The following is a 26,536-nucleotide window of genomic DNA, read 5'->3' as shown; positions in this document are numbered from 1 at the left end:
GCTTTGGGCCATAGGCATCTAACTACAAGCTAATTCAGTAACCTTTCGAACAGACTAACTACGTACCAGTTTTGCTTCAATATTGGAGTTCAATTGATCACAAATACATGTTCATCAAAAAAGGATTTATTAACCAAATGCTGTGCTGTAAGTAAACACTGGAAAGTTGCATACAATACACACACTGTATGATTAAACTAATCCAAGATATATCAGTGCAATTTTTTCTTTATGAGAGTGATGGGTGATGTATTTACCATGCATATAGTATAACACAGTACAGTAGTGGACTGAACAGTAGACATTTATTGAGAATGCAAGATATTTTTTTTTACATGGCCAGTCAACAAGAATGAAAAGAAACGACTGCCTATGTAACCGAGGTGAAAATCCTTGGTCTCACGGTGTGAACACAACGTATTTGTGCGTGTAGCTCAGTCATCTACTGTGATGTTACGGAACAGGTAAGCCATGGACTCTCCATTGTGGATGCGTCGGATAGCCTCGGCCAGGATCATACTGACGTCCACTGTCTTGATCTTGGGACACTGGAGCTTCTGGACCTCGTGAGGGACTGTATTAGTCACCACCACCTGGGGGGCACAAGGACACAAAATGGAGTGTCAGGTTACAGCAGGACCTGTTTAAGAATGTCCTTTGAATTATTAGAAAACAGTAGTGTATTCGCAGAGTTTGAGTATGCATTGCATATTACTGTATTTGGGTATCGGTGTGTGTACTTGTCTTTTTAAGAAATCATAGATTTCTTTGATTTATCCAGCAAAGAGACACACTTCCGACCTTGAGAAGCTTCAAGTATCGGAGCAGCACAGACTACTTACTACTTACAATAATTGTCAGTTGTGTTGATGTTAGAAAAGACAGCCATTTCAGGCTTAATAAAACGCCTGTGCGAGTACGGCCCGTGTCCTTCGTCTTACCTCGTCGATGGCGGATTCCTCTATGAGCCGGGGGGCCTCTGCTGAGAGCAGGCCGTGTGTCGCCATGATGTAGATCTTATAGGCCCCTCTCTCTTTCAAAATCTCAGCCGCCGCCACAAAGTCCTCCACGTCGTCTATGATGTCATCCTGAGAGAGGGAAACGACAAAGGCGGAAGGTTATTAGCGTCTAGATAAATAAAAAACACCAGCTCTATCATACAGTATGTCCAAATACACCTTACACGAGGACTTCCTCAGAACAGTGAGTGTGAAATTTCACTAGTTGATATAACACTCACTCTTGCTTGTTAGCAATAGTTAAGTTTTTTCTTTGTCCCATAGGGGTTAAAGTTTAAACAGAAATAAGAGACGATCAAATTCTTACAACAATGATAGCGATGCGACCTCCCACATCTCCCACTACAGTGATTGGCGGTTTCTCCTTGGCCATCATTACTGAAAGAGAAGAGAGAGATTTATCATCACTTTCAAAACAGTGGTTCAGAGGAAAATGAGGGGGGAAAAATGACATTGAAATTATTGGGAGAGGAGATTGAGTAAGGGATCAAGTTCAACACCTGCAAAGACCATGCAAGACAGCTCTACCTCAATGTCCACAGACTGCTACAACGCCTACAGAATAATCCTGAAACTCATTTTGACAAAAGGACAACTAGGTGAAATGATTTGGGGTAAATATAGGGCAGCTTCAGGCATATTGCGATGATAGCAACACATGGCTTATGAGTATAGAGCTGTCTTCCTTCCCACAAATAAAACATCCGGTTTGGGATTTAGGGATCCACACAGCAACCCCATGCCATGCCAAATCACAACCAACTTCAAACCTGTTTCCTCATCGTCAGCCCAGAGGCATCCAACCAGATGTCTGCATATTTAAAAACTCAGGTTTGAATCATGAGGCTCTACTTGGAACTCCAAGGTGTTGACATTAGCAACAAAATGATTTTGTTCAAATAGATTTGTTCAGGCTTCGGGGGGGGGAGTTTTTAAATAAACAAGAATCATACCATTGCTGAATCAGCAAGTTAGCTTGAAAAAAATTCTAAGCTAGGAATTGATCAAGAAAAAGGATGCAGGGGAACACAACCAAGCTTGCCATCATGCCTCACTCAACCGCTAAGGTGCTTGCAATGTTTCCTTCATCTCCATTGGAGTTATAGAGAAATTGCCCAAAATGACATAACATTTATGGGGCAATGATTGGCCCCATAAAATGTATGCCAATCACCAACCTGGCAGTGGAATACAGTAGGTGCCCTCTGGTAAAGGCATTTGCATTAGCAGCCATTTTGTTGGTTGCTTTGAAGGGGTCAAAAGTCAGATAAATGCTACATTTGAGGCATGTTGAAGGGAATGTTGACAAGCCACATGGTTTCAAACTGGTATTAATAGTGCAACTCCAAAGTATACATGGGAAAAGCCATGTATTTTTCCATGATGCTTGCATGAATGCATCCAGCAGATTCTTATCGGTAGGGTTGAATGTGATGATTTTATTAGAATTTTGGAAGTTGACAGTTAATTGTGTATTAGACAAAAGGCATGTAATGTCAAAAATGTATCAAGTGAGGAATACAATGTAAACTTGGGATTATTTGAAAGACCTTCAAACCAATTTGAGGTGAAGAAATCTGCTGTTTTACAGATATCTTGTTTCAATAAGCATACCAAATTTGGTGACAGACAACAGTTGGAGGGGCAGCACTTAAAATTGATTATATTCCCTTAAATTTTTTCAATGTTTTATTTTTTAAATTTGTTTAAATTGTCCCCTATGCATCACTTTAGGAATTTCCGTTGCTCCCACGACTGTCTGGCTTTCGTTACGATGACAGCTAGCAGGCTAAGTGAAAAGACTATAATTGTAGGACGATGATCATTTCTACACCGTTTAAAAACAAACAAAACTCAAACCCCAGGTATGTTTGACTGCCCCGCCCTCGGTCTAAACACTTAACTGAACTGAGATCTTCAAAGTGGAATTTAGAAGGTCAGTACTGCTAGAAATGGAAACTCCCTCGGTAGACATCAACATTACATGCAGGCAGGTATAAGCGATCAAATAGTATTGCAGGATAGGGGGTTAGCAGGAAAAGAGAGAGTGGAGCATTACGGTCGTACTTGGGAGCTCTATGCCTGGGAACGAAGGCTGGTGCCTCCCTGTGTCTTCAAAAGATAAATGGTATATGTTAACACTGTCATATACAGAGAATATATAATAGACATACAGACAGACAAAGGCAGCATACAGACAAACAACTCCAGAACTGAAGACAGGTCTTCTGGTCCCATTTATCCAAGGAAAGCAAATAAAATAAAGTTTAAAATAAAACAGGGGGGGGGAGGTCTTATTTTCTCAAAGATTAAAAGGTGCCTCTTTGCTCCGTATCTGAATTTAGCTGTTGTTTTGATAAGGGGAGACCAACCCTGTTCCTGTGTCAAGGAAGGGAGAAACAGAGAGAAGAATGAGAGAAAATTAGAAGAAAAAGGTGAGAAGAGAAATCCAGAAGCTGTGTGGAGGAGAACGGATGACTTATGGCCTGCAGTATTTCACAGGCATTGCCAGTAGTGTTAGGCTTCCGAGAATGATTGCTTTGTTGCTGAACCAACACATACTACAGCCCTGACTGGCTGAACCACTCCAGTTGCACACCGTCAGCATGAGGACAATGTGTGGAGGTCCTCTTTGCTACCAGTGCTTTTGGGCATTCAGGGCTGGATTTAAAAAAAAAAAATCTATATATATATATTTTTTAAAACAGCATTTCTGTGACAAATGGATTTGTAACAATATCTTTCTCTGAGCTATGGGTTGTTATTCGGACAGTCCATAAAATGTAAAATACAGTTTGTTCTTTTTCTGTAAATACTGTTCCATTAGATCTCTGTAAAGCCTCCCTTTGACCCAATGCTATGTTTCAGTGTCTCTACAATGGATAGGATCAGAGTCTGGGTGTACGTGCGTTCACAAGTGTATGCATGCTGCATGGGAGGCCCATCCCAGTGTCGTCTACTCCCCATAAGCAGTGGGGGATTAACCCTTTGGTTCAGATTCATTACCTGTCTATGGATTCCTCTGATAGACAGCAGTCAGGGCTGAACTCATCCTGTCCTGACACTAGTGGTTACATAAACCAGCACTGTCTGCTGACTAGGCAGATTATATACATGAGAGCAACACAAGTGATTTGTGTGTGTTATGGTTAAAGGCAGGGATATTATCTAGTGTGTGTGTGTGTTTGTGTGTGTGTGCGAACACACGCCTGTGCATGTCAGGAGTATCTTACATGGCAGCTCCAGACCAGGGTGGCCAGAGGTGGTGCGTCCTGAAGACATTGGAGGGGGAGAGTGTCTTCCGTCGGCCATGTCAGACTCTGAACACTGGGCCTCCCCGTGCATCACCGCCAGGCCCAGCCGCAGCCGCTCAGCATAGGATTGAGCTCTGGAATGAACGCACACACAAAAAAGGATTTAAATACACAGAGCAAACAATCACAATTGCACACAAATCTGCAGCCACAAACACTTCACATCATTCACTATCCATCTTGCTGGAAAACTCCCAACCTTTATGTTACCTTTTGGCCGCCGAAGGAGACTTTGCAACGATAATGGCATTTCTGTAGTCCGGAATCTAGAAACAAATACACATTATCCAACATGATTTCACAGTTCAACACCACATTAAAACTAAACTTTAGTCAAAAAATACATTAAATTATGATTGAAATTATACAAGTGACTGGAGGATTCTGGGTAATGTAGTCTTACTTCCTCCTGGATGTACTGTAGCAGGAAGGGCGAGGCACGCAGGTTATCAACAGGGAAACTGAAGAAGCCCTGGATCTCCTTCTGGTGAAGGTCCATTGTGATGATGTGAGTTAGCCCTGTGATAACACCAGTGGGTCAAGGCAGTGGTGTAAAATACTTAAGTAAAAATACTTTAAAGTACTACTTACAGTGGGGCAAAAAAGTATTTAGTCAGCCACCAACTGTGCAAGTTCTCCCACTTAAAAAGATGAGGCCTTTAATTTTCATCAAACACTTCAACTATGACAGACAAAATGAGGAAACAAAATCCAGAAAATCACATTGTAGGATTTTTAATGAATTTATTTGCAAATTATGGTGGAACCTAAGTATTTGGTCAATAACAAAAGTTTCTCAATACTTTGTTATATACCCTTTGTTGGCAATGACAGAGGTCAAACGTTTTCTGTAAGTCTTCACAAGGTTTTCACACACTGTTGCTGGTATTTTGGCCCATTCTTCCATGTAGATCTCCTCTAGAGCAGTGATGTTTTGGGGCTGTTGCTGGGCAACACGGACTTTCAACTCCCTCCAAAGATTTTGTATGGGGTTGAGATCTGGAGACTGGCTAGGCCACGCCAGGACCTTGAAATGCTTCTTACGAAGCCACTCCTTCGTTGCCCGGGCGGTGTGTTTGGGATCATTGTCATGCTGAAAGACCCAGCCATGTTTTATCTTCAATGCCCTTGCTAATGGAAGGAGGTTATCACGCAAAATCTCACGATACATGGCCACATTCATTCTTTCCTTTACACAGATCAGTTGTCCTGGTCCCTTTGTAGAACAACAGCCCCAAAGCATGATGTTTCCACCCCCATGCTTCACAGTAGGTATGGTGTTCTTTGGATGCAACTCAGCATTCTTTGTCCTCCAAACACGACGAATTGAGTTTCTACCAAAAAGTTATATTTTGGTTTCATCTGACCATATGACATTCTCCCAATCTTCTTCTGGATCATCCAAATGCTCTCTAGCAAACTTCAGACGGGCCTGGACATGTACTGGCTTAAGCAGGGGGACACGTCTGGCACTGCAGGATTTGAGTCCCTGGCGGCATAGTGTGTTACTGATGGTAGGCTTTGTTACTTTCGTCCCAGCTCTCTGCAGGTCATTCACTAGGTCCCCCCGTGTGGTTCTGGAATTTTTGCTCACCGTTCTTGTGATCATTTTGGCCCCACGGGGTGAGATCTTGCGTGGAGCCCCAGATCGAGGGAGATTATCAGTGGTCTTGTATGTCTTCCATTTCCTAATAATTGCTCCCGCAGTTGATTTCTTCAAACCAAGCTGCTTACCTATTGCAGATTCAGTCTTTCTACAATTTTGTTTCTGGTGTCCTTTGACAGCTCTTTGGTCTTGGCCATAGTGGAGTTTGGAGTGTGACTGTGGACAGGTGTCTTCTATACTGATAACAAGTTCAAACTTGCAGTTTTACTTGAGTAAATATAAAGATACCTTAATAGAAAATGACTCAAGTATGGCAAATTTGGTACTTTTTCCACCACTGGGTCAAGCAACACCCGAGCTAGACCGGCTCACATATGTGCTTGTGCGAATTATAATTTTGTCCATCCCCAACCAGACACATGTGACAACCAAGTGTAAATCAATTGTGTTAATTTCAGGGCAGATCGGAAAAAAAACATGAATGAACATTTAGCTAGCTAGATAGTTTGCCTTGGAGATTAACTTTGGATTTAACCTGACATGCATATGGTCCACTTTTTAGCTGGTTCTTTGTAGAAGTTTGACACAGTGTTATACAAAATAGTATTTCTCTCTGACGATTAATCCACAGATAAAAAGTAAAACATTGTTCGTTTTTAGTTTGTTATCTTTGATTATTCTCTCCTCGTTCGTCTATCAACCACCCACGTGGGTTTGTATCCTCGTGAAAACCAAACCAAGTTCTATTTTAGCGTTCGGCAACACAGACGCTCATTGACGCACGCGAGCAATGTGGCTAAAATGATTGAATAACATGCATGTGTAAAAAAAAGTTGTTTTTTTTTTTAAATGCAATGCTAGCGCATGCAACGTGCCCGGTCTAGTCAGTGTTAGCTTTTACAGAGTGACGCAATAAGTGTTTCCCTACTAAAATACCATAATATGACCGTTGGCTTTTCTGCTAGCTGCATGTGGTGACAGAGTTCATGGACTTGCTATGGTGTAACGTTACCCAGCCCGGTCTCAGATCATTTCATATTATTCTGTATGTAAATCGGAAAACACTCCATTTAATATAATATGTTACGTTTCATTTGGTATTTATTAATTTGTGGATGTCCATCACCCATTTCGTATAATATGTGATGAATTACAATTTGTATTATGTCCATATAGCTGAAGCAGTAGGAAGCGCTCTCATCCATTTATATACAGATACAGTCTTATACTCACCTGGCCCCTCCCTGGATTTTGTGTTAAACGCTCTACAAAGCTTTCTTAGTGTCCAACAAACATTCTCTGCCCTTAACCTTGTTCTGAACGCCTCCAAAACAAAGGTCATGTGGTTTGGTAAGAAGAACGCCCCTCTCCCCACCGGTGTGATTACTACCTCTTAGGGTTTAGAGCTTAGGTAGTTACCCCATACAAGTACTTAGGAGTATGGCTAGATGGTACACTGTCCTCTCAGCACATATCAAAGCTGCAGGCTAAAGTTAAATCTAGTGACTAGGCAAATCTCTACTGACTTGCCTAGTTAAATAAAAAGGTAGAATAAAAATAAATTACAAATTTGCAAAACGTATGATACGGTTAAGGTTAGCTAAAAGGGTTACGGTTAGGGGAAGGGTTAGCTAACATGCTAAGTAGCAAGTCGTTGAAAAGTAGCTGAAACACTGAAGTTGTCCGTGATGACATTTGAACTCACAACCTTTGGGTTGCTAGACGTTCGCCTTATAAGCCCGCCCACCCACCCGGCTTCAATTTTTGCCTTAGACCATTGTGTCTTATGTAACCATACGTAACATATCATACAATTTGAGTGTCCGGGATTTACATTTCCTGTTACGTCTAGTAGATCAAAGGACAACAACCACCCGAGCCACTGCCTGTTCACCCCGCTATCATCCAGAAGGTGAGGTCAGTACAGGTGCATCAAAGCTGGGAACGAGAGACTAAAAAACAGCTTCCATTTCAAGGCCATCAGACTGCTAAAAAGCCATCACTAGCATATTAAAAGGCTGCTGCCCTATATATACTTGAAATCATCACTGGCCACTTTAATAATGGAACACTAGTCACTTTAATAATGTTTACATAATTTTGCATTACTCGTGTGTATACACTGTATTCTATCTTAGTCTGTCGCTCTGACATTTCTCGTCCATATATTTATAGATTCTTAATTAAATTCCTTTACTTAGATGTGTGTATTGTGTGTTTTGTTATGAAATTGTTAGATATACTTGTTAGATATTACGTTCCCACTGTTGGCGCTAGAAACACAAGCATTTTGCTACACCCGCAATAATATCTGCTAAACACGTGTATGCGACCAATAAAATTTGATACCAGACTGTTACCTCACTGTAAATAGGTAAAAAGAAAAGGTTTTAATTAACTACGTGTACAACTTATCTTAGCAGTGTTGTAACCATCTTCCTACAACATTGTAAACTACTATGCAAAAAATAAAAAATAAAAATCACTATTGGTATCACAACAACGAGAAAGCCACATGATGCATACAGTAGCCATATAGTAACATACCGGCTTTAGCAAGCATGGAGGCCAGCAGCTTGCAGACAATGGAGCCTCTCTTCCTCATCTTGCACTGCTTGCTGTAAGGGAAGTAGGGGATGACCCCAATGATGTTCTTGGCACAGTTAGTCTTGAGAGCATAGGCCATGACCAGCAGCTCCATGATGGCCGTGTTCACATCTCTGGGTAGGACAAAAGAACCATTCAAGAGACAATGGAGCAAGATGGACAGAGATAAGATAAGCAAGAGTGAGATAAGAGTAGTTGTAGATATTTCAGTAAACTGTTGAATAAAACTGGCTGTTGTGTTGTCATGGTTTTAATTTGCATGTTGCAGTAACTGACGGGGTATAAAATTCAAGATGTCGGCACGTCTCAAAACCACATTAACACACTCAGAGCGTTCGCTCTCGGAGTTAACAGTCGTCTTTGTTCAAACACATTCACTACACATTTAAGTGAGTGAGTCTATGACGCTAGTCAGTATCCTACAATGTTAAACTTACTTGACTACGTGCCCATTGTCCTGGCACTAATCGCCACATTGTAAGACAAGACGTTGAGCGCCACACTAATAGTCGTTCCCTAAACCCTGAAGTATAACCTTGAAAGCTATGGGGCATTTCTAAATAATTAAGCCTCAAGATCGTAACGAAGAATGACTCCATTGTTGTATGGGATTCAGCCAGTTCATGAGAGAAGCAGAGGCAAACTTTGTTGGGGACTTGATGCACTTTTATTAACACTATAATTAGTCATCAAAGATAACGTCTTATTACTTAACTAATACAAAGAGTGCAGTAAGGTAGTGCCGGAGAAGATTTGACCTAGGCAGCCTCCTGAAACAGCAGAGCCAACCACAATCATTAAAAGGGCAACTCAACCCCAATTTCACCCGTTGCATTTTCTAAAAAATGCATTCAGGCTAGAAGTTGTGGGTGGAAGGAATTGGTAAACATGGTTGTACCTGATCCCAACACTTTCTCAATAAAGCATAATCTGACAATAACATTATGTGCATTGTGAGCAAATACATCTCTGGACAGTTAGCGCACAGTGGTTAGTCACCAAGTTCCTGGCATCTATTGCCACTTGCGGTTTAAGATCAAATCCCACTTGGGGTGCAAAAAAACATTTTAAATGTGGACTCACATTGCGGTATTGTGCTGAGGGAAAAAAAATGCAATTGTCACCTTGAAAATTAAGATTAGGGGCTCAATTCAATCCAACCTATATTGTATTATTTACGCAGTAGCTCTTCTTCCAACGATCAAATTAACTCAGATTGGTCTTGGGTACCAGGGCCGGCTCGCTCATTAGGTAGGATTATGCGTCCACCTATGGTGGCAGATCGACTAGGGCGCCATTTTCTAAGCTAAACTGACCAAGACTTATCTCCAACCTCACAATTAATTCTGCCCAAAAAACAATGACAATTTCTCTCAACCTGTGGCATATGGGCTTTTAATGATTAATTTCACCTTTATTTAACCAGGTAGGCTAGTTGAGAACAAGTTCTCCTTTACAACTGCGACCTGGCCAGGATAAAGCAAAGCACATCGACACATACAGAGTTACACTTGGAATAAACAAACATACAGTCAATAATACAGTAGAAAAAGTCTATATACAGTGTGTGAAAATGAGGTAATGCAATAAAATAGGCCATTGTGGCGAGGTAATTACGATATAGCAATTAAACACCGGAGTGATAGATGTGCAGAAAATGAATGTGCAAGTTGAGATACTTGGGTGCAAAGTAGCAAAATAAATAAAGTATGGGGATGAGGTAGTTGGATGGGATATTTACAGATGGGCTATGTACAGGTGCAATGATCCGTGAGCTGCTCTGACAGCTGGTGCTTGACGTTAGAGAGGGGGAGAAGGAGATATGGGTCTCCAGCTTAAGGTGGGCACTGATGCTGCCCTATGATAAGCATTGTAAACTTTGTCAAAGGCAGGGCTGCAAAATATTTAACTTGTCCATTCCAAGCACGCCTCTCCAGAGTGCAGTTGGGGACATACCATCATTTTTTTTTTTACATAAATCATGTAGCATATGGTAGAAAGTGTATGTGGTCTTTCCTGTAGCCTAAAGGCTGGAGATAAAATGTATAACAACGTAATGAGACGAACCATTTTTACATCATGCAGGTTTCTCCAATCCAATTGCCTAACCTAAATGGCGTCCAATCAAATCAAGAATGCGTTGACATCTTGACAAACATCCTAAAAACAGGATGGGTCAAAGTAAAATAGACAATATGGAATGGACAATCAGGCTACTCACAATTGCTGTCCAGGACTTTCATCCTGTGTGCTAAATTTCATGTGTACGCCTACATGTTTTGTTACAAGCTGATATTAGCGAAAAATAAAATCCTGCATTTCCCACTGTGTAAACACATGGCAAATAGGCTCCGGATAACGCCTACTGATACAATTGGATTGCTGATAGTCAGAGCTTAAAAAGCCAAATTGATTAGTCACAGGAATCAGGACTAATAAAGCCAATGTAACGGCCTGTTTTAATGTTTTTAATGGGCCTACACCACAAGGATGGGCATTCATACATTTCCATTGTGGTCAGACATGGTTGACTACACCCCTGTAAGGACGGACCGACAGTCTTTTGGACATCTTTGTTTTTCATAGGGTAGGCCTACCACATAGATAGCATTCCTAAAATTCTATTTTAGACAACACTGTAGGCCAGGGATGGGCATCTCCAGTCCTCTAGGGCCAAACTCGTGTCACACTTTTGCCCCAGATAACAAATCCGACACCAATAATCAACAAATGAGCATCTGCAGTTTAGAATGGAATTAAGTGTCAGCGGCTGTGTTGACCAGAGATGTGGAACAAGTTTGACACCTCTCCCAACCCCAAGGACTGGAGTTGACCATCCCTGCTGTAGACTATACCTCGGTAAGAACGGACCGATACGGACGCCTTATGGACTTATTTTTTTGTCCGGTCTGTACCAGCCTTTATTTGCAACAAATATACGTCTATGAATTACATCTTGTCAACTTTCATTCAGAACCGAAAATGAATCTTCAACATCTGGAAAAATTGACTTTAGTTGTCTTTCCAACATAATTTTGCTTACTGGGACTATTGTTGAAGGGGCGCCAATTTTTGTTGTCTCGCCTAGGGGTGCAGAAGGGCCAGGACCATTCCTGTAGGTACTGTATAAAACCCTACAACTACTACCAGGGATAAATATTGTAAATTAAGGATTTGAAATAAAAAGTATCTGCTCCATGTGGGATTAGAAATCACAGCCATTGAACTATGAGCCACCAATTAGTCATAGCAGTTGGGAGAAAATACGAGTTGACAGCGCCACCATTGTCACCCATTTCTCATTATGATGGATATAGCTATGAATATAAACGTAAAATCCTACATGTTTTTATTCTTCGTAAAAGCACATAAGTGTATGAAACGGTAAGCAAAAAATTTATCATATGCGGAAATATGCCTCACTGCCTTTTGAATTTTGTGTAACATCAGTAGTCTAGTCAAGGAAGCCTTATGCAAAATATACTGGCACACTCCACTTACCAGACCATTACCAAATAAGGCGTGTGGTCACCTGCTTTTATAGTGAGCCTCGAGGTGGTACCACCTAGCACATCTAGAAGGGAGTGTATTTCATACCAAACCTCTCCCTTGAGATGAAGAGGCACCTTCTCAAGGTGCCTTCTTTTACATTACAATGGTTGAGTTTAACCATTAAGGACAAAAAGAGCTAGATTTACTAAAATTTACTAAAATACCTAAATATATCACTTTTGCAACAAACTGTCAAAATGAAGACCAGAATTTGTTTCACTATAAATAAGCCTAAAACATCTGGTTTTAGACTAAAAATACATTTAAAAAGTTCAGGAAAGTTACTTGTCAGTGCCCCCCCTAGCTGGCTGTTAATATTGCAATCTCAATTTCCCAGGCAGCTCCTGCCAACCAATGAATGACATAACCACTGGATGAAAATATGTTTGTGGAAGACAGATGTAACGGATGTGAAACGGCTAGCTTAGTAAGCGGTGCGTGTTAAACAGCGTTTCAATCGGTGACGTCACTTGCCCTGAGACCTTGAAGTAGTGGTTCCCCTCGCTCTGCAAGGGCCGCGGCTTTTGTGGAGCGATGGGTAACGATGCTTCGAGGGTGACTGTTGTTGATGTGTGCAGAGGGTCCCTGGTTCGCACCCAGGTATGGGCAAGGGGACGGTCTAAAGTTATACTGTTACACAGACACCCATGGGGGGTCATATTCTGACTGATCAGCGATGAATCAACAATGTCTGCCTAATTTCACAAGGGAATACATTTACGTTCCTCTCATCTAGTTTCTATTGATCAATTTGGTTCTGTGGCGATACTGCAAATCCAACGAACTAGAATATACACCCTTTATGACGGTGTAGAAGACATGACACCCGGATCCTCTCACCTTGGAATGGTCTGAATGATAAAGATGTCTTGACCACGAACAGACTCTTTCACATCCACCCTGGTTTCTGTAAATAAAAAAACAAAAGCAAATCAGTTTCAGGAGCAAGTAACTCCAGATACAGTATGCCGACCATCATCTACGGTGCATTCGGAAGCTATTCAGACCCCTTGACTTTTTCACGTTACAGCCTTGACCGAAAATGTATTCAATAAAAATGTTTCTTCAATCTACACACAATACCACATAATGATAAAGCAAAAACAGTTTTTAAAATTGCACAATTACATACAAATTAAAACTGAAATACCTTATTTACATAAGTATTCAGACCCTTTGCTATGAGACTCGAAATTGAGCTCAGGTGCATCCTGTTTCCATTGATCATCCGAGAGGTTTCTACAACATGATTGAAGTCCACCTGTGTTAAATTCAAATGATTGCGTATGATTTGGAAACACACACCTGTCTATATATAATGTCCCACAGTTGACAGTGCATGTCAGAGCAAAAACCAAGCCATGCGGTCGAGGCACAGATCAGGGAAGGATACCAAAAAATGTCTGCAGCATTTAAGGTCTCCAAGAACACAGTGGCCTCCATCATTCTTAAATGGAAGAAGTTTGGAACCACCAAGATTCTTCCTAGAGCTGGACGCCTGGCCAAACTAAGCAATCAGGGGAGAAGGGCTTTGGTCAGGGAGGTGACCAGGAACCCGATGGTCACTCTGACAGAGCTCCAGAGTTCCTCTGTGGAGATTGTCCTCCTTCTGGAAGGTTCTCTCATCTCCTCCAAACAAGCCTTGATGGTAGAGTGGCAGGCGGAAGCCACTCCTCATTAAAAGGCACGTTGACAGCTTGCTTGGAGTTTGTCAAAAGGCACCTAAAGACTCAGACTACGTGAAAGAAGATTATTTGATGTGATGAAACCAAGATTGATCTTTGGCCAGAATGCCAAGTGTCTCGTCTGGAGGAAACCTGGCACCATCCCTACGTGAAGCATGGTGGTGGCAGCATCATACTGTGGGGATGTTTTTCAGCGGCAGGGACTAGGAGACTAGTCCGGATTGAGGGAAAGATGAAAAGTAGAGAAAGATCCTTGTTAAAAACCTGCTCCAGAGCGCTCAGGACCTAAGGACATTGATCCTAAGCACACAGCCAAGACAATGTAGGAGTGGCTTTGGGACAAGTCTCTAAATGTCCTTGAGTGGCCCAGCCAGAGCCCAGACTTAAACGAGATCGAATATCTCTGGAGAGACCTGGAAATAGCTGTGCAGTGACTCTCCCCATCCAACCTGACAGAGCTTGAGAGGATCTGCAGAGAAAAATGGAAGGAACTCCCCAAATACAGCTGTGCCAAACATGTAGCATCATACCCAAGAAGACTTGAGGCTGTAATCGCTGCCAAAGGTCTTTCAACAAAGTACTGAGTAAAGGGTCTGAATACTTATGTAAATGTGATTTTTAATAAATGTGCAAAAATGTCAAAGCCTGTTTTTGCTTTGTCATTATGTGGTATTGTGTGTAGATTGAAAGAAAACAATTGAATCAGTTTTGGAATAGGGCTGTAACGTAACAAAATGTGGAAAAAGTCAAGGAGTCTGAATACTTTCCGAATGCACTGTATACCAGGGATATTTAGCTCTTACACTACGAGGTCCAGAGCCTGCTGGTTCTGTTCTACCTGATAATTAATTGCAAACCTGGTGTCCCAAGGCTTAAAAATCATTTTTTACCTAAGACAATTGAGACATGGATCGTGTATGTGCGCCATTCAGAGGGTGCCTTTGAACAGGGTATGGTAACAGGTGCACCGGTTTGTGTCAAGAACTGCAACGTTGCTGGGGTTTTCACACTCAGTTTCCCCGTGTGTGTCAAGAATGGACCCCCACCCAAAGGACATCCAGCCAACTTGACATCTCTGGGAAGCATTGGAATCAACATGGGCCAGCATCCCTATGGAATGCTTTCGACGAATTGAGGCTGTTCTGAGGGCAAAAGTGTGGGGGGTGCAACTCTGTGACTTGTTTCTGGAAAACTCCTGTCACGTGTAACTACTTAACATAAGGTATTTGAACAAACATTTTTTTACTCAAAATGCTTTTGGAATGTGTACTCAAGTTGCTTTAACAAAATTGTATGCCATTTGTAAATATGAATAAAATAATTCAATTACGAGCCTAGTTGGTTTAGCCACGGAAAAAAACAGGAACCTTTCCAATGGCTATGATTGGCTGAGATAATGGATGGGCTGGTCAAGCCAATTGGATTGGTCTGCCATGTAGCTTCTTTCTTTAGCGTGAGCTGCTCAGTATGTGTAGGTAATCCTTTCGAACGCTTTTTGAAAGATATCACAAAGAACTGCAAAAGTGTTGCTAATGGTCTCCACTTTCATGAGGACAGTTTTGAAATTGGCGGAATGCTCGGTGGAAGCAGAGTATACAGCTAAGGAGAGAGAGAAAATTCTGCCGTTTGATTGCAACTACGCGGAGGGAGTCAAAAAGAGAACACAGAGAAGGCTGTTGTATAAAACACTTGTCTCCGGATTACATCTTCAGACTAAGGGCAACCATGGCATCGGTGAGGGAGAAGCGTTAATCTATGAATACATGTAAGAGTCTAGCTAGCTAAAATTTCCGATATTATACGTTTCTAATTTTGGCAGAAAATAATTGCTGGCTAGCTGTCTCGCTAGATAACATTACATGTATGATATGTGTAGTAATATTATTCATACCTCAGAGCCATTTGAATTGCTACCTATAGCCTAATGTTACCTAGCTAAGAAACATTGAACCTAGTTGGTTAGCTTTACCTAGCTGAAAATTCATAAAGGACAGTAACGTTATGAGTTGGGATTATGGTTCATTGTTGAGCTAGCTAGCTAACAAAAACACACTCCACTATGCAAGTAAACGTTCACTGTACCATTTACACCTTCTGTATCATATGCTTGTGACAAATAAACAGATTTTATTTAATATTGTGCGTGTTTACCAGAGACGGTAATGTGAAGAACATGACCAGCACCGAAGTCAAATTAGATATAACGTTAGGCCAACTAGACAGTGTCCAAGTTCAATAAATACAATTATGTCACAATCACAAGCTATTTTCTGTAGTTAGCTTGCCATTAACTTGTAAATAATGATCTTGTTGTGAGTTTATTTACCTTAAATAATTCATACAAATTAGGTCAATAAAAACATTGTCAGCTATTTCATATGGTAATTATCTGAACTGGCAAGTCAGCTAACAAGCTAGAAACTGACCAAAACATTGTTTAGAAAGTTGCTTTTATTTGCCTGGTTTGCTCGATTGACATATAATAAATACATTTTTAAACAGATTGGTTTATTGGTGTTAAAATACACCAGTTATGCTATTTTGGACCACCAGGATGCTGATGTCATGCAGCCTGTTGTTTTTGTTCATGTCACTGCGACAACTGTATACAGACATGTCAATAGACGTAGTATAAACCTTTAGTCTTGAAATCTTTGGTTGTTTAGTTCACTACTGTACTCACTCGGTTTAGCACGGCCTCACATGTGAATCCTTAAAGAGACGGGTGGGGCTTAAGAGGGTGTGAACAATACTGAATGGGTGTAGACAAAAGATTTCTCCAATAGGTATAACAAAACATTCAAGGGCCATTTTATCAAAAATGGGGTTACCAGTTTATCAACTTTCAAAGCAGAAGTACTTTCCTAATTGTTCCTCAACTGTAGTGTATGATATCACATTTTTTAGCTCTGAATCTCTACTTTTAGAGACTCACAATTTTGCCACAAGACTGAATCGAGCTGGTCGTTCACATATTAGGAAGGGGTCCTTCATGTTTTGTACACTCAGTGTATATACTATATGAAGCTGAAAGGGTTAACCTGGCATCTCACCTCTGTTGGACTCTTGGTAAACAACAGACTTTCCCAAGTCTACGCCAAGCCGTCTGCAAGGAGAGAAGGAAGGTGTTAGACAGTAAATAAACAAAAACACACAACTAAAATCATCCACACACAGGAGGAATGCCCGCCTTGAGTAACTGGCCCAACTCATCAATCATTATTATTGTGGGTGCTTATGTTTGTCCTATTTAAGATAGGAGTTTACATACACTTAGGTTGGAGTATTAAAACTGGTTTTTCAACCACTCCACAAATTTCTTGTTAAACTATAATTTTGGCAAGTCGGTTAGGACTTTTGAACTCTAATAGTGGTGGTGTAAAGACATTTGTTTATGAATACCTGTCATTAAAATGACTTAGTAAATTTGTAGAATATTAAGTTTATACATTGTGTAAACACACAATATTTCTATTGAGATGCATTACATTGAAAAATTGTCCACCATCTCTAAAAATGTCAGGTGCAAGAGAGATGTCATTCATTCTTTGCTATGATCATTGATATCCTGAAGAAGCTATCCCTTTTCTTTCTTTGCCTGAAAATGTTTGGATATACTGGTGAAGTTACATTGTTAATTAGCTAGTCAATGAAGTAACATGACTGAAAAATGTGTAAATAAATGGTGAGTAGTTTTGGTAGGCCCACAACATTTAAAATGGGGTCCCGGTAATCCGCAATAGGAAGATAATGTGGCACCATAGTGGTGAGAGAACTCGAGACGTTGGAACACAACTATACAAGTGCTTATTTCCAAAGAGCGCTCAGTAAGCCAAGCCCCAGTGGGCAGAGCTAGGCATGTTGCACTTGGATACGTTTTAATATGGGAAGAATAGCCTCTCATTTTACAAATGGGTCAGTTTGGTTCCGTGTAGCCTGGTTATGCTAATATACATACACACACAAAAGTGTGTACACCCCTTCAAATTAGTGGATTTGGCTATTTCCGACATATCCGTGGCTGACCAGTGAATAAAATCAAGCACACATCCATGCAATCTCCATAGACAAACATTGGCCTTACTGAAGAGCTCAGTGACTTTCAACGAGGCACTGTCATGGGATGCCACCTTTCCAAGAAGTCAGTTTGTCAAATTTCTGCCCTGCTAGAGCTGCCCCGGTCAACTGTAAGTGCTGTTATTGTGAAGTGGAAACATCTATGAACATCAACTGTTCAGCCGCAAAGTGGTAGGCCACACAAGCTCATAGAACAGGACCGCCGAGTGCTGAATCATGTAGCGAGTAAAAATCATCTCTCCTTGGTTGCAACACTCGCTACCGAATTCTAAACTGCCTCTGGACGCAACATCAGCACAAGAACTGTTCGACGCGAGCTTCATGAAATGGGTTTCCATGGCAGAGCAGCCACACACAAGGGAAAGGGGGATACCTAGTCAGTTGTACAACTAAATGTCTTCCGCATTTAACCCCTCACCATGCGCAATGCAAAGCGTCGACTGGGGTTGTGTGAAGCTCACCGCCATTGGACTCTGGCGCAGTGGAATTGTGGTCTTTTGAGTGAGGATTCACGTTTCACCATCTGGCAGTCCGACAGACGAATCTGTGAATGGCCGATGCCAGGAGAACACTACCTGCCCGACTGCGTAGTGCCAACTTTAATGTTTGGTGGAGGAATAAGTCTGGTGCTGTTTGTCATGGTTCGGGCTAGGCCCCTTAGTTCCAATGAAGAAAAATCTTAATGCTACAGCATACAATGACATTCTAGACGATTCTGTGCTTCCAACTTTGTGGCAACAGTTTGGGAAATGCTCTTTCCTGTTTCAGCATGACAATGCCTCCATTCACAAATTCGAGGTTCATAATGGTTTGTTGAGATCGGTGTGGAAGAACTTGACTGGCCTTCACAGAACCCTTTACCTCAACCCAATCGAACACCTTTGGGATGAATTGGAACGCAGACTGCGAGCCAGGCCTAATCTCCCAATATCAGTGCTTTCACTTCAGTGGATGGGGAGTAGCCATGTCATAAACCACTCCCTTTGCCATTCTCACATAATGCTTTTGTATAGTAAAAAACACATTTCCAATTCATACGTGCATAATACATACAGTTGAAGTCGGAAGTTTACATACACCTTAGCCAAATACATTTGAACTCAGTTTCACAATTCCTGACATTTAATAGTTGTAAAAATTCCCTGTCTTAGGTCAGTTAGGATTACCTCTATTTTAAGAATGTCAGATGTCAGAATAATAGAGAATGATTTAAGCTTTTATTTATTGAATCACATTCCCAGTAGAAGTTTACACACTCAATTAGTATTTGGTAGCATTGCCTTTAAATTGGGTAGCCTTCCACAATAAGTTGGGTGAATTTTGGCTCATTCCTCCTGACAGAGCTGGTGTAACTGAGTCAGGTGTGTAGGCCTCCTTGCTCGCACACACATTCTCAGTTCTGCCCACAAATTTTCTATAGGATTGAGGTCGGGGCTTTGTGATGGCCACTCCAATACCTTGACTGTTGCCCTTTTGCCACAACTTTGGAAGTATGCTTGGGGTCATTGTCCATTTGGAAGACCCAATTGAGACCAAGCTTTAACTTCCTGACTGATGTCTTGAGATGTTGTTTCAATATATCCACATAATTTTCCTCCCTCATGATGCCTTCTATTTTGTGAAGTGCACTAGTTCCTCCTGCAGCATGATGCTGACACCCCCGTGCTTCACGGTTGGGATGGTGTTCTTCGGCTTGCAAGCCTCCCCTATTTCCTCCCAATGTAACGATGGTCAAACAGTTCCATTTTTGTTTCATCAGACCAGAGGACATTTCTCCAAAATGTTATGTTGATATAAGACCCATTTTACTATGGATATAGATACTTTTGTACCTGTTTCCTCCAGCATCTTCACAAGGTCCTTTGCTGCTGTTCTGGGATTGATTTGCACTTTTCGCACCAAAGTACATTCATCTCTAGGAGACAGAACGCGTCTCCTTCCTGAGCATTATTACGGCTGCGTGGTCCCATGGTGTTTATAATTGGTGTACTATTGTTTGTACAGATGAACGTGGTACCTTCAGGCATTTGGACGTTGCTCAAGGATGAACGAGACTTGGAGGTCTCCAATTTCTTTCTGAGGTCTTGGCTGATTTTTGATTTTACCATGATGCCAAGCAGAGGAACTGAGTTTGAAGATAGGTACACCTCCAATTGACTCAAATGATGTCAATTAGCCTATCAGAAGCTTCTAAAGCCATGACATCATTTTCTGGAATTTCCAAGCTGTTTTTCAAGGCAGTCAACTTAGTGTATGTAAACTTCTGACCCACTGGAATTGTAATACAGTGAATTATAACTGATATAATCTGTCTGTAAACAATTGTTGGAAAAATGTGTCATGCACAAGGTATATGTCCTAACCGACTTGCCAAAACTATAGTTTGTTAACAAGAAATTTGTGGAGTGGTTGAAAAATGTGTTTTTATGACTCCAACCTAAGTGTATGTAAACTTCCGACTTCAACTGTACCTAGAATTCATATAGGCCCAATATAAGCTGTATCTCAATATTTATTTTATTCTGGTGCTCTTAAAATTTAATGAGGCGCGTCTTACTTTTTGTAGTGCTCCTAACAGCAAAAATGTTCATTTAGAGCCCTGCTGATCAGGCCTAAAATTTCCCGCCGTTATCGATGGCCCTTCTGTGGCCATAACGCCCCCTAAAAACATGAATGCATTGTGGCCAAAGTGCTCCGAAGCACGGCTCACGGCTCTCATATCTCAATTCTTATTAGCCAATGCCCATCACGTGACTGTATCCTTCTCACAGAAATAGCAGCTCTGAAGTAGGCTACTAGTGAAGACAGACACATTGGGGATGCAACGGTGCATGTCTTCCTTATCGAATTCTGAGGTGCGTATTGAAGATGTTAGAAGAACCGTCAGCCAACAAGTTGAGTAAAACACCAAAAGCACGAACCTGTGTCAATCTACTATTCCCACATTACAAAAGTCAACCTATTCCATTGGATGGCTTGTCATTCGGTGCGAGAAATAAATATTCCAAATAGACTGGGACAGTTGTTGGCCAAAGAATATCAAAATAATACAACCAGAGTATGTTTTTAAAAAGCAATGAGACAAGATCACAAATTGGATAGCACAAAATTGGGGATGACATTTTTTATAATTTCAAAATAAATATAATTGTAAAAAGTTCCCCTGCCTCCGCTCAGATTGCAAGGTGGGTGATGTTGCAATGGGCAAGAGGCACTGGCCTTTCCGAACAGTGCCTCAAGTATGACAGAATCAAGCCTTTAGACGTTAATATTAATTATCCTACATCATATTTGTCAAGAATGACTGTAGTTTAGCGTATGTATCTATGACCCGTTTCAGGAAGCTAGGTGTATGTCGCACGTCACTACTTCACAGGAAAGGCATATATACATTTTTTTTTAATCAACATTTTTGGGCAGAAATGTTTTCTGGAATATGAACTTCCATGTGCCTCAATAAGAAATGTGTATGCCATCTATAAATACAATTGTTAAATTATGAGCCCAATTGGTTTAGCCATGGGAAAAGTTAGGAACCTTCCCGCTAGCAATGATTGACTGAGATAATGAATGGGCTGGACATGCTGAGGAGTTTGGATTGGTCTACCATGCTTCTGTCTATAACATGAGCTACTCAGTATGTGTAGATAATCCTTGCTACCTCAGCTTTTTGAAAGATATAGTAGCCATGGAGAACTGCAAAAGTGTTGCTACTGCTCTCAACATCATTTCTGCCCTGAATTTAGCAGGCGCTATCAACAAAGCTCAGTAGGGAAGAAGTTGCGAATAATCAGATGAGGAAATTCCTGACTTGGGCAAAAACATTTTGACTGAACCAGACATTGTAGAGTCTTCTGATGACAGTGGTGGAGAAGAAACAGCAATCAACAGTGTTGTCACAGAAGAAGTTGACTTTTTAATAAGTGGAATGCCCGGTGGAATACCTGCAGATTCATACTACACCATTTCATGAGATTGAGGTTCATTGTTTAGCTAGCTAGCTAGCTACATGTCTAAACAAGACTCCACTGCGAGATGAATACATGACCAATCAAGTTTGTCAGGTGTGTTTGGGCGTGACTATGGCCATTATTGTATTTCATGAACATGTGAACTACACTACCTTACTCATTCTGTTTGGCACATGGCCTCACATGTAAATCCTTAAAGAGATTGGTGGGGCTAAGGCTTAAGAGGGTGTGAACGATTCTGATTCGGAGTAGACAAAGAAGAGCACTCCAGTTGGTGGACCAAAATATTCAGGAGCCATTTTTTGACTGAAAGCATTTTTTGACTGAAAAGGAGGTGGGGTTGGTGACATATATACGTAATTAAGTCATTAAAGTGTGGCTACATTTTCTGGTACTCCCTCCTGTCTGCATCGGTCTGGACATGAAGACTGTAGCCAATACGCATAGGCTATCACCTACACTTTCACATGCAGGCAAATTATTTATGTACATTTACAGACACGTTTTTCTGAACAGAATAGCAGTGTTTCGGTTTTCAAATTGGCTATTAAAATGTTATATTTTGATTTGTGGACTTAGTGCCCGAGCAGATGTCCTTGCTGCTTTCGCAGATTGGGCACCTCTTGAAGGCCAAATGGCCTTGCCCGTAAAGTCACAAAATTCCAGGCCTGCTGGTGAGCAATGTTCCCTTTATGGCTGCGATGGCTGTGATCGAATAAACACAATACGAACGCAACAAACGCTAGCGTCCCACCTCGACAACAGCCAGTGAAATTGCAGGGCGCCAAATTCGAAACAGATATCCCATAATTAAAATTCCTCAAACATACAAGTATTATCCACCATTTAAGATAAACCTATTGTAAATCAAACCACAATGTTGATTTCAAAAAGGCTTTACTGCGAAAGCACACCATGCGATTATGTTAGGTCAGCACCTAGTCACAGAAAACCATACAGCCATTTTTCCAGCCAAAGAGAGGAGTCACAAAAAGCAGAAATAGAGAAAATTAATCACTTCATGTTATACAATACATGTATGTTTTGTTCGATAAAGTTGATATTTATATCCAAAAATCTCAGTTGACATTGGCGCGTTATGGTCAGAAATGCATTGTCTCAAACATCCGGTGAAAGTGCAGAGAGCCACATCAAATTACAGAAATACGAATAAAGATAAACTTCTCCTTAATGAAACCGCTGTGTCAGATTTTAAAAAGGCTTTACGGAGAAAGCACACTTGGCTATTAGGTTAGGTCTGCGCCAAGCCACAGAAGCCCATACAGCCATTTTCCAGCCAAGGAGAGTGTCACACAAGTCAGAAATAGCATTAAAATTAATCACTAATCACCTTTGATGATCTTCATCTGGTGGCACTCCCAGGTCTCCATGTTAGACAATAAATGTTTGTTTTGTTCGATAAAGTTCCTCTTTATGACCAAATACCTCCTTTTTGTTAGCACGTCTTGTCCAGTAATCCGAATGCTTAAGGCGCGGGCAGGGCACTAAGTCCAGACAAAAAGGTTTTTTTTTAAGTACAATAAAAGTTAGTAGAAACATGCCAAACGATGTTTAAAAATCAATCCTCCGGTTATTTTTGTCATAAATAAATCAATAATATTTAAACCGGACAAAAGCTTTGTCAATAGGAAAGGAGAAACAAGAAAGGCGTGTTCCCGATCAGGCGCATGGCTGATGAATGGAAATTTCCACTGGCCACTGATTGAAAGTGCTGTATCTCCCTCATTTTTCAGAGTAAAAGCCTGAAACAACGCCTAAAGACTGGCCACATGTAGAGGAAGCCACAGAGCTTGTGAACTGGGTCCTAAGTCTTTGTATGGTGGATAGGCTTACAATGGAAAAACAGCCTTTCAAAATAATAGTTCTTCCTGGATGGATTTTCCTCTGGTTTTTGCCTGCCATATCAGTTCTGTTACACTCACAGACATTATTTTAACAGTTTCTGAAACTTAGGAGTGTTTTCTATCCAAATCTATTAATTATATGCATATCCTATCTTCTGGGTCTGAGTAACAGGCAGTTTAATTTGGACACACTTTTCATCCAAAATTCCAAATGCTGCCCCCTACCCTAGTGAAGTTAACAAGAGAATCACTGACATGATGTCAGCTGGTCCTTTTGTGGCAGGGCTGAAATGCAGTGGAAATGTTTTTTGGGGATTCAGTTCATTTGCATTGCAAAGAGGGACTTTGGGATAAAGATAGCCCAATTCTGATATTTTTCCACCACTTTTTACATTTATGTAGTGGGGCTATCCCACCCTTTACTTATTTTATTGTATAGGCGAGAGGAAAGTTGAGTTTTTGCTGAAAGAGCACTGGGCCGGATTCAAACCCACACTGGCAGCGGTACATGTTCTCTAGAAGCAGCAGCCTATACCGCTAGACCAGTGGTTCCCAGGGGTACTAGGACCCCTAGGGGTACTTGGCCTTTCCACAGGGGGTACTTGAGAAGACTCATGAGACCATAGGCCCACTAGTAAAATGCACACGAGGGGGTACTTCAGGTGTAATCCGGCAGAGCAAAATTCAGTTGGTGGAACAGTAACGTAAACTCACCCCATTCCGTACAAATGTGGGCAACCGCAACATTCAAACGAGGCTACAAAGAAAACTAATGGGAGTGATAGCGACTGTGTTGACCTCAAAATATGGGGTGCGAACAAAGTTTCTATTCAAGCGTTGGTTGACATGGTAATGGCTCTAGAGTGTTGGAGAAAAGTTGAAAAAAACAGACCCTCCGTTACATCGTGACGTGTCATGCAGTAACGTACAGCACGCATAAAGCAATGACACATTATATAAACTCTTTATAGTGTTTTATTTATATTTTAGAGGCGATAAATTGGACAGATCGAGTGAAAAAAAGCCATTTTCCCACAACATATCTCCTTCTCACTATCACGCATTAGTATCGCTTCCCCACCAGCCATTTTTTTAAAAGACCTGATGGCTCATTGCCTTCTTGAATCATGCAGAAACGGGCAGCGTGGGGGTAATGTAATTGATTCTGTTGGGAAAGGGGAGAAATTGTGCTTTACAATGGTATTGACATTACAGTTGACCTGGAAGTATTACGTTTTTGGGGCGCTAAAATAAGGTCAATTGTACAGACCGAGGCGATGTACAAAAGTGAGTGAGTTTACGTTAACCGAAAAAGTTTGGGAACAACTGCGCTAGGCCACCACTAATTTGTCTTTTGACTACTTTCAAATCCAGTTGAGGGAAAAAAATGTAATTGAGAGTTGCAAGATATTCATTTGAATGCGCAGCATATACTTACTCCGTGATCTTCTTGGCAAGCTCGGTGCATGCGGTGGTCGAGTTGGCAGAGAAGACACGGTACCCACTTTTTGAGATATTCATTGTTGAGTGACTATAGGAAAGCTTCGAGAATGACAGACGAGATTTATAGGGCCTTATAAACGTCAATGGCCACGTACTTTGCCTACTCACATTGACAATATCGACTCCTTTTATAAATGCAGGATTTAAGAACACGGAAATACGTCGAGTGAGGAATGTTACAAAATCTCAAATAAACACCGGCCTATATGTAGCTAACCCACATAACTGGCGTAAGTAAACACATCTACTTATCGATCGCAGTATGACTGGTCTATCAAACTAGAAAACGGAGTTTTTCCACATCCGCACATTGATCTGTAGGCTACTCTACGAAAAACGCGCTCCACCTAATTCTTCAACTGGAAACATATTTTGCAATAAATGTACACTACAGCAGACTCGTGTAATCTCAAAAAGTGTATATAATGTTGCTTCTAGCGTAGCTAATGTAAACTTTGTAGCAATGAGGTCGCGTCAAAGAAAATAAGAGTAATTTCATTGGGTAGCCAACGATTAACATATTGGCAGTATAATAATCCAATGTGATTGCTGCTTTGGAACAGAGGGCGGTTTGTTCGAATTTTCAACCACTCAGAGCACTTCAATTATGCGCGAGGTCAAAGAGTAACCTTACGTAGAAGGCGTAAAAAGACGTAAAGAGACGCTCAAGTAATGAGTTATTATGAAGAAGAAACATGTAGGTAACATATTATGTTTTTAAATACTTTAAGAGTGTTTTTTCAGGGGGAACGGTAGGTCATGTATAATTTAATATAATACAAATCAAATAAAAAATTGTTACACAACTCTGTCATATTTCCTAGAAATCTAACTAGCCTAATGAAACTTTTCTATACTCTTTCCTCAATTAACAAATACAGTTTCAAAATTGCTTGTAGTCATCCCATATCATTAGGAGGTTACGTAAGTACTTTCTTGAATTTTCAGCAGGAACAGCTTCATAATAATGACCACAAAGTCAGAATTGACTAAAGAGTTAATTGACATTGGGAGAATTGCTGGCAATTTTGTCTTTTCACTATAAAAATTACCCTTGATGAACAGCTTGTTATTCTATCACCAAAGGATTTGTTTAATAAGATAATGTGTGGGCATGTACAGTGTGAGGATATGCTACCTATTTTTTTGTCAGTGTCCTTGTGGAATGCGGTCATCCAGCTTAGCTCAATGCTAGGCATGGATCTCCACACTTATATATGGGTGTCACAGCAGATTCCTTCACTAAGGCCATTGGCGTAGAACAAGGGACAGAGGGTGCGATCCAGAGGTAGTACCACCCTCCCAACGTCTTAATGTTATGTCCATGTAACCGATGT

At 41.0% G+C, this 26,536-nt stretch overlaps 1 protein-coding gene across 3 annotated transcripts; it reads right to left on the bottom strand.

Annotated features, from left to right (window-relative positions):
* Positions 1 to 110: 110 nt before the first annotated feature.
* LOC112230119 (phosphoribosyl pyrophosphate synthase-associated protein 1) lies at positions 111 to 25,712 on the bottom strand. 3 transcript variants are annotated; one of them, XM_042310677.1, is made up of 11 exons: positions 25,135 to 25,712; positions 16,837 to 16,889; positions 12,939 to 13,005; positions 8,487 to 8,659; positions 4,737 to 4,852; positions 4,544 to 4,599; positions 4,253 to 4,407; positions 3,087 to 3,131; positions 1,327 to 1,397; positions 942 to 1,088; positions 111 to 593 (listed from the first exon to the last, which is right to left on the bottom strand). In XM_042310677.1, exons 1-11 carry the CDS (start codon positions 25,215 to 25,217, stop codon positions 435 to 437), a joined length of 1,125 nt encoding a protein of 374 aa, XP_042166611.1. In that variant the 5' UTR covers positions 25,218 to 25,712; the 3' UTR covers positions 111 to 434. The 3 variants fall into 3 exon arrangements, with proteins under 3 accessions (XP_042166611.1, XP_042166612.1, XP_042166613.1); XM_042310678.1 differs by having other exon boundaries at positions 3,087 to 3,125; XM_042310679.1 differs by lacking the exon at positions 3,087 to 3,131 and having other exon boundaries at positions 25,135 to 25,711.
* Positions 25,713 to 26,536: the final 824 nt, after the last annotated feature.

Source organism: Oncorhynchus tshawytscha, linkage group LG32 (genome assembly GCF_018296145.1).
Source record: "Oncorhynchus tshawytscha isolate Ot180627B linkage group LG32, Otsh_v2.0, whole genome shotgun sequence".
Taxonomy (NCBI): Eukaryota; Metazoa; Chordata; class Actinopteri; order Salmoniformes; family Salmonidae; genus Oncorhynchus; species Oncorhynchus tshawytscha.
The sequence above is the reverse complement of the archived record's forward strand: the minus strand, read 5'-3'. Positions and strand labels throughout refer to the sequence as shown.

Coding starts and splice junctions, on each gene's coding strand:
- LOC112230119 (XM_042310677.1), bottom strand. CDS start 25,217: ATGAATATCTCAAAAAGTGGGTACCGTGTCTTCTCTGCCAACTCGACC. Junction 8,660..12,938: donor ATCATTCAGACCATTCCAAG/GTGAGAGGATCC, acceptor TGTCCTACCCAG/AGATGTGAACACGGCCATCA. Junction 4,600..4,736: donor TACAGTACATCCAGGAGGAA/GTAAGACTACAT, acceptor ATTTGTTTCTAG/ATTCCGGACTACAGAAATGC.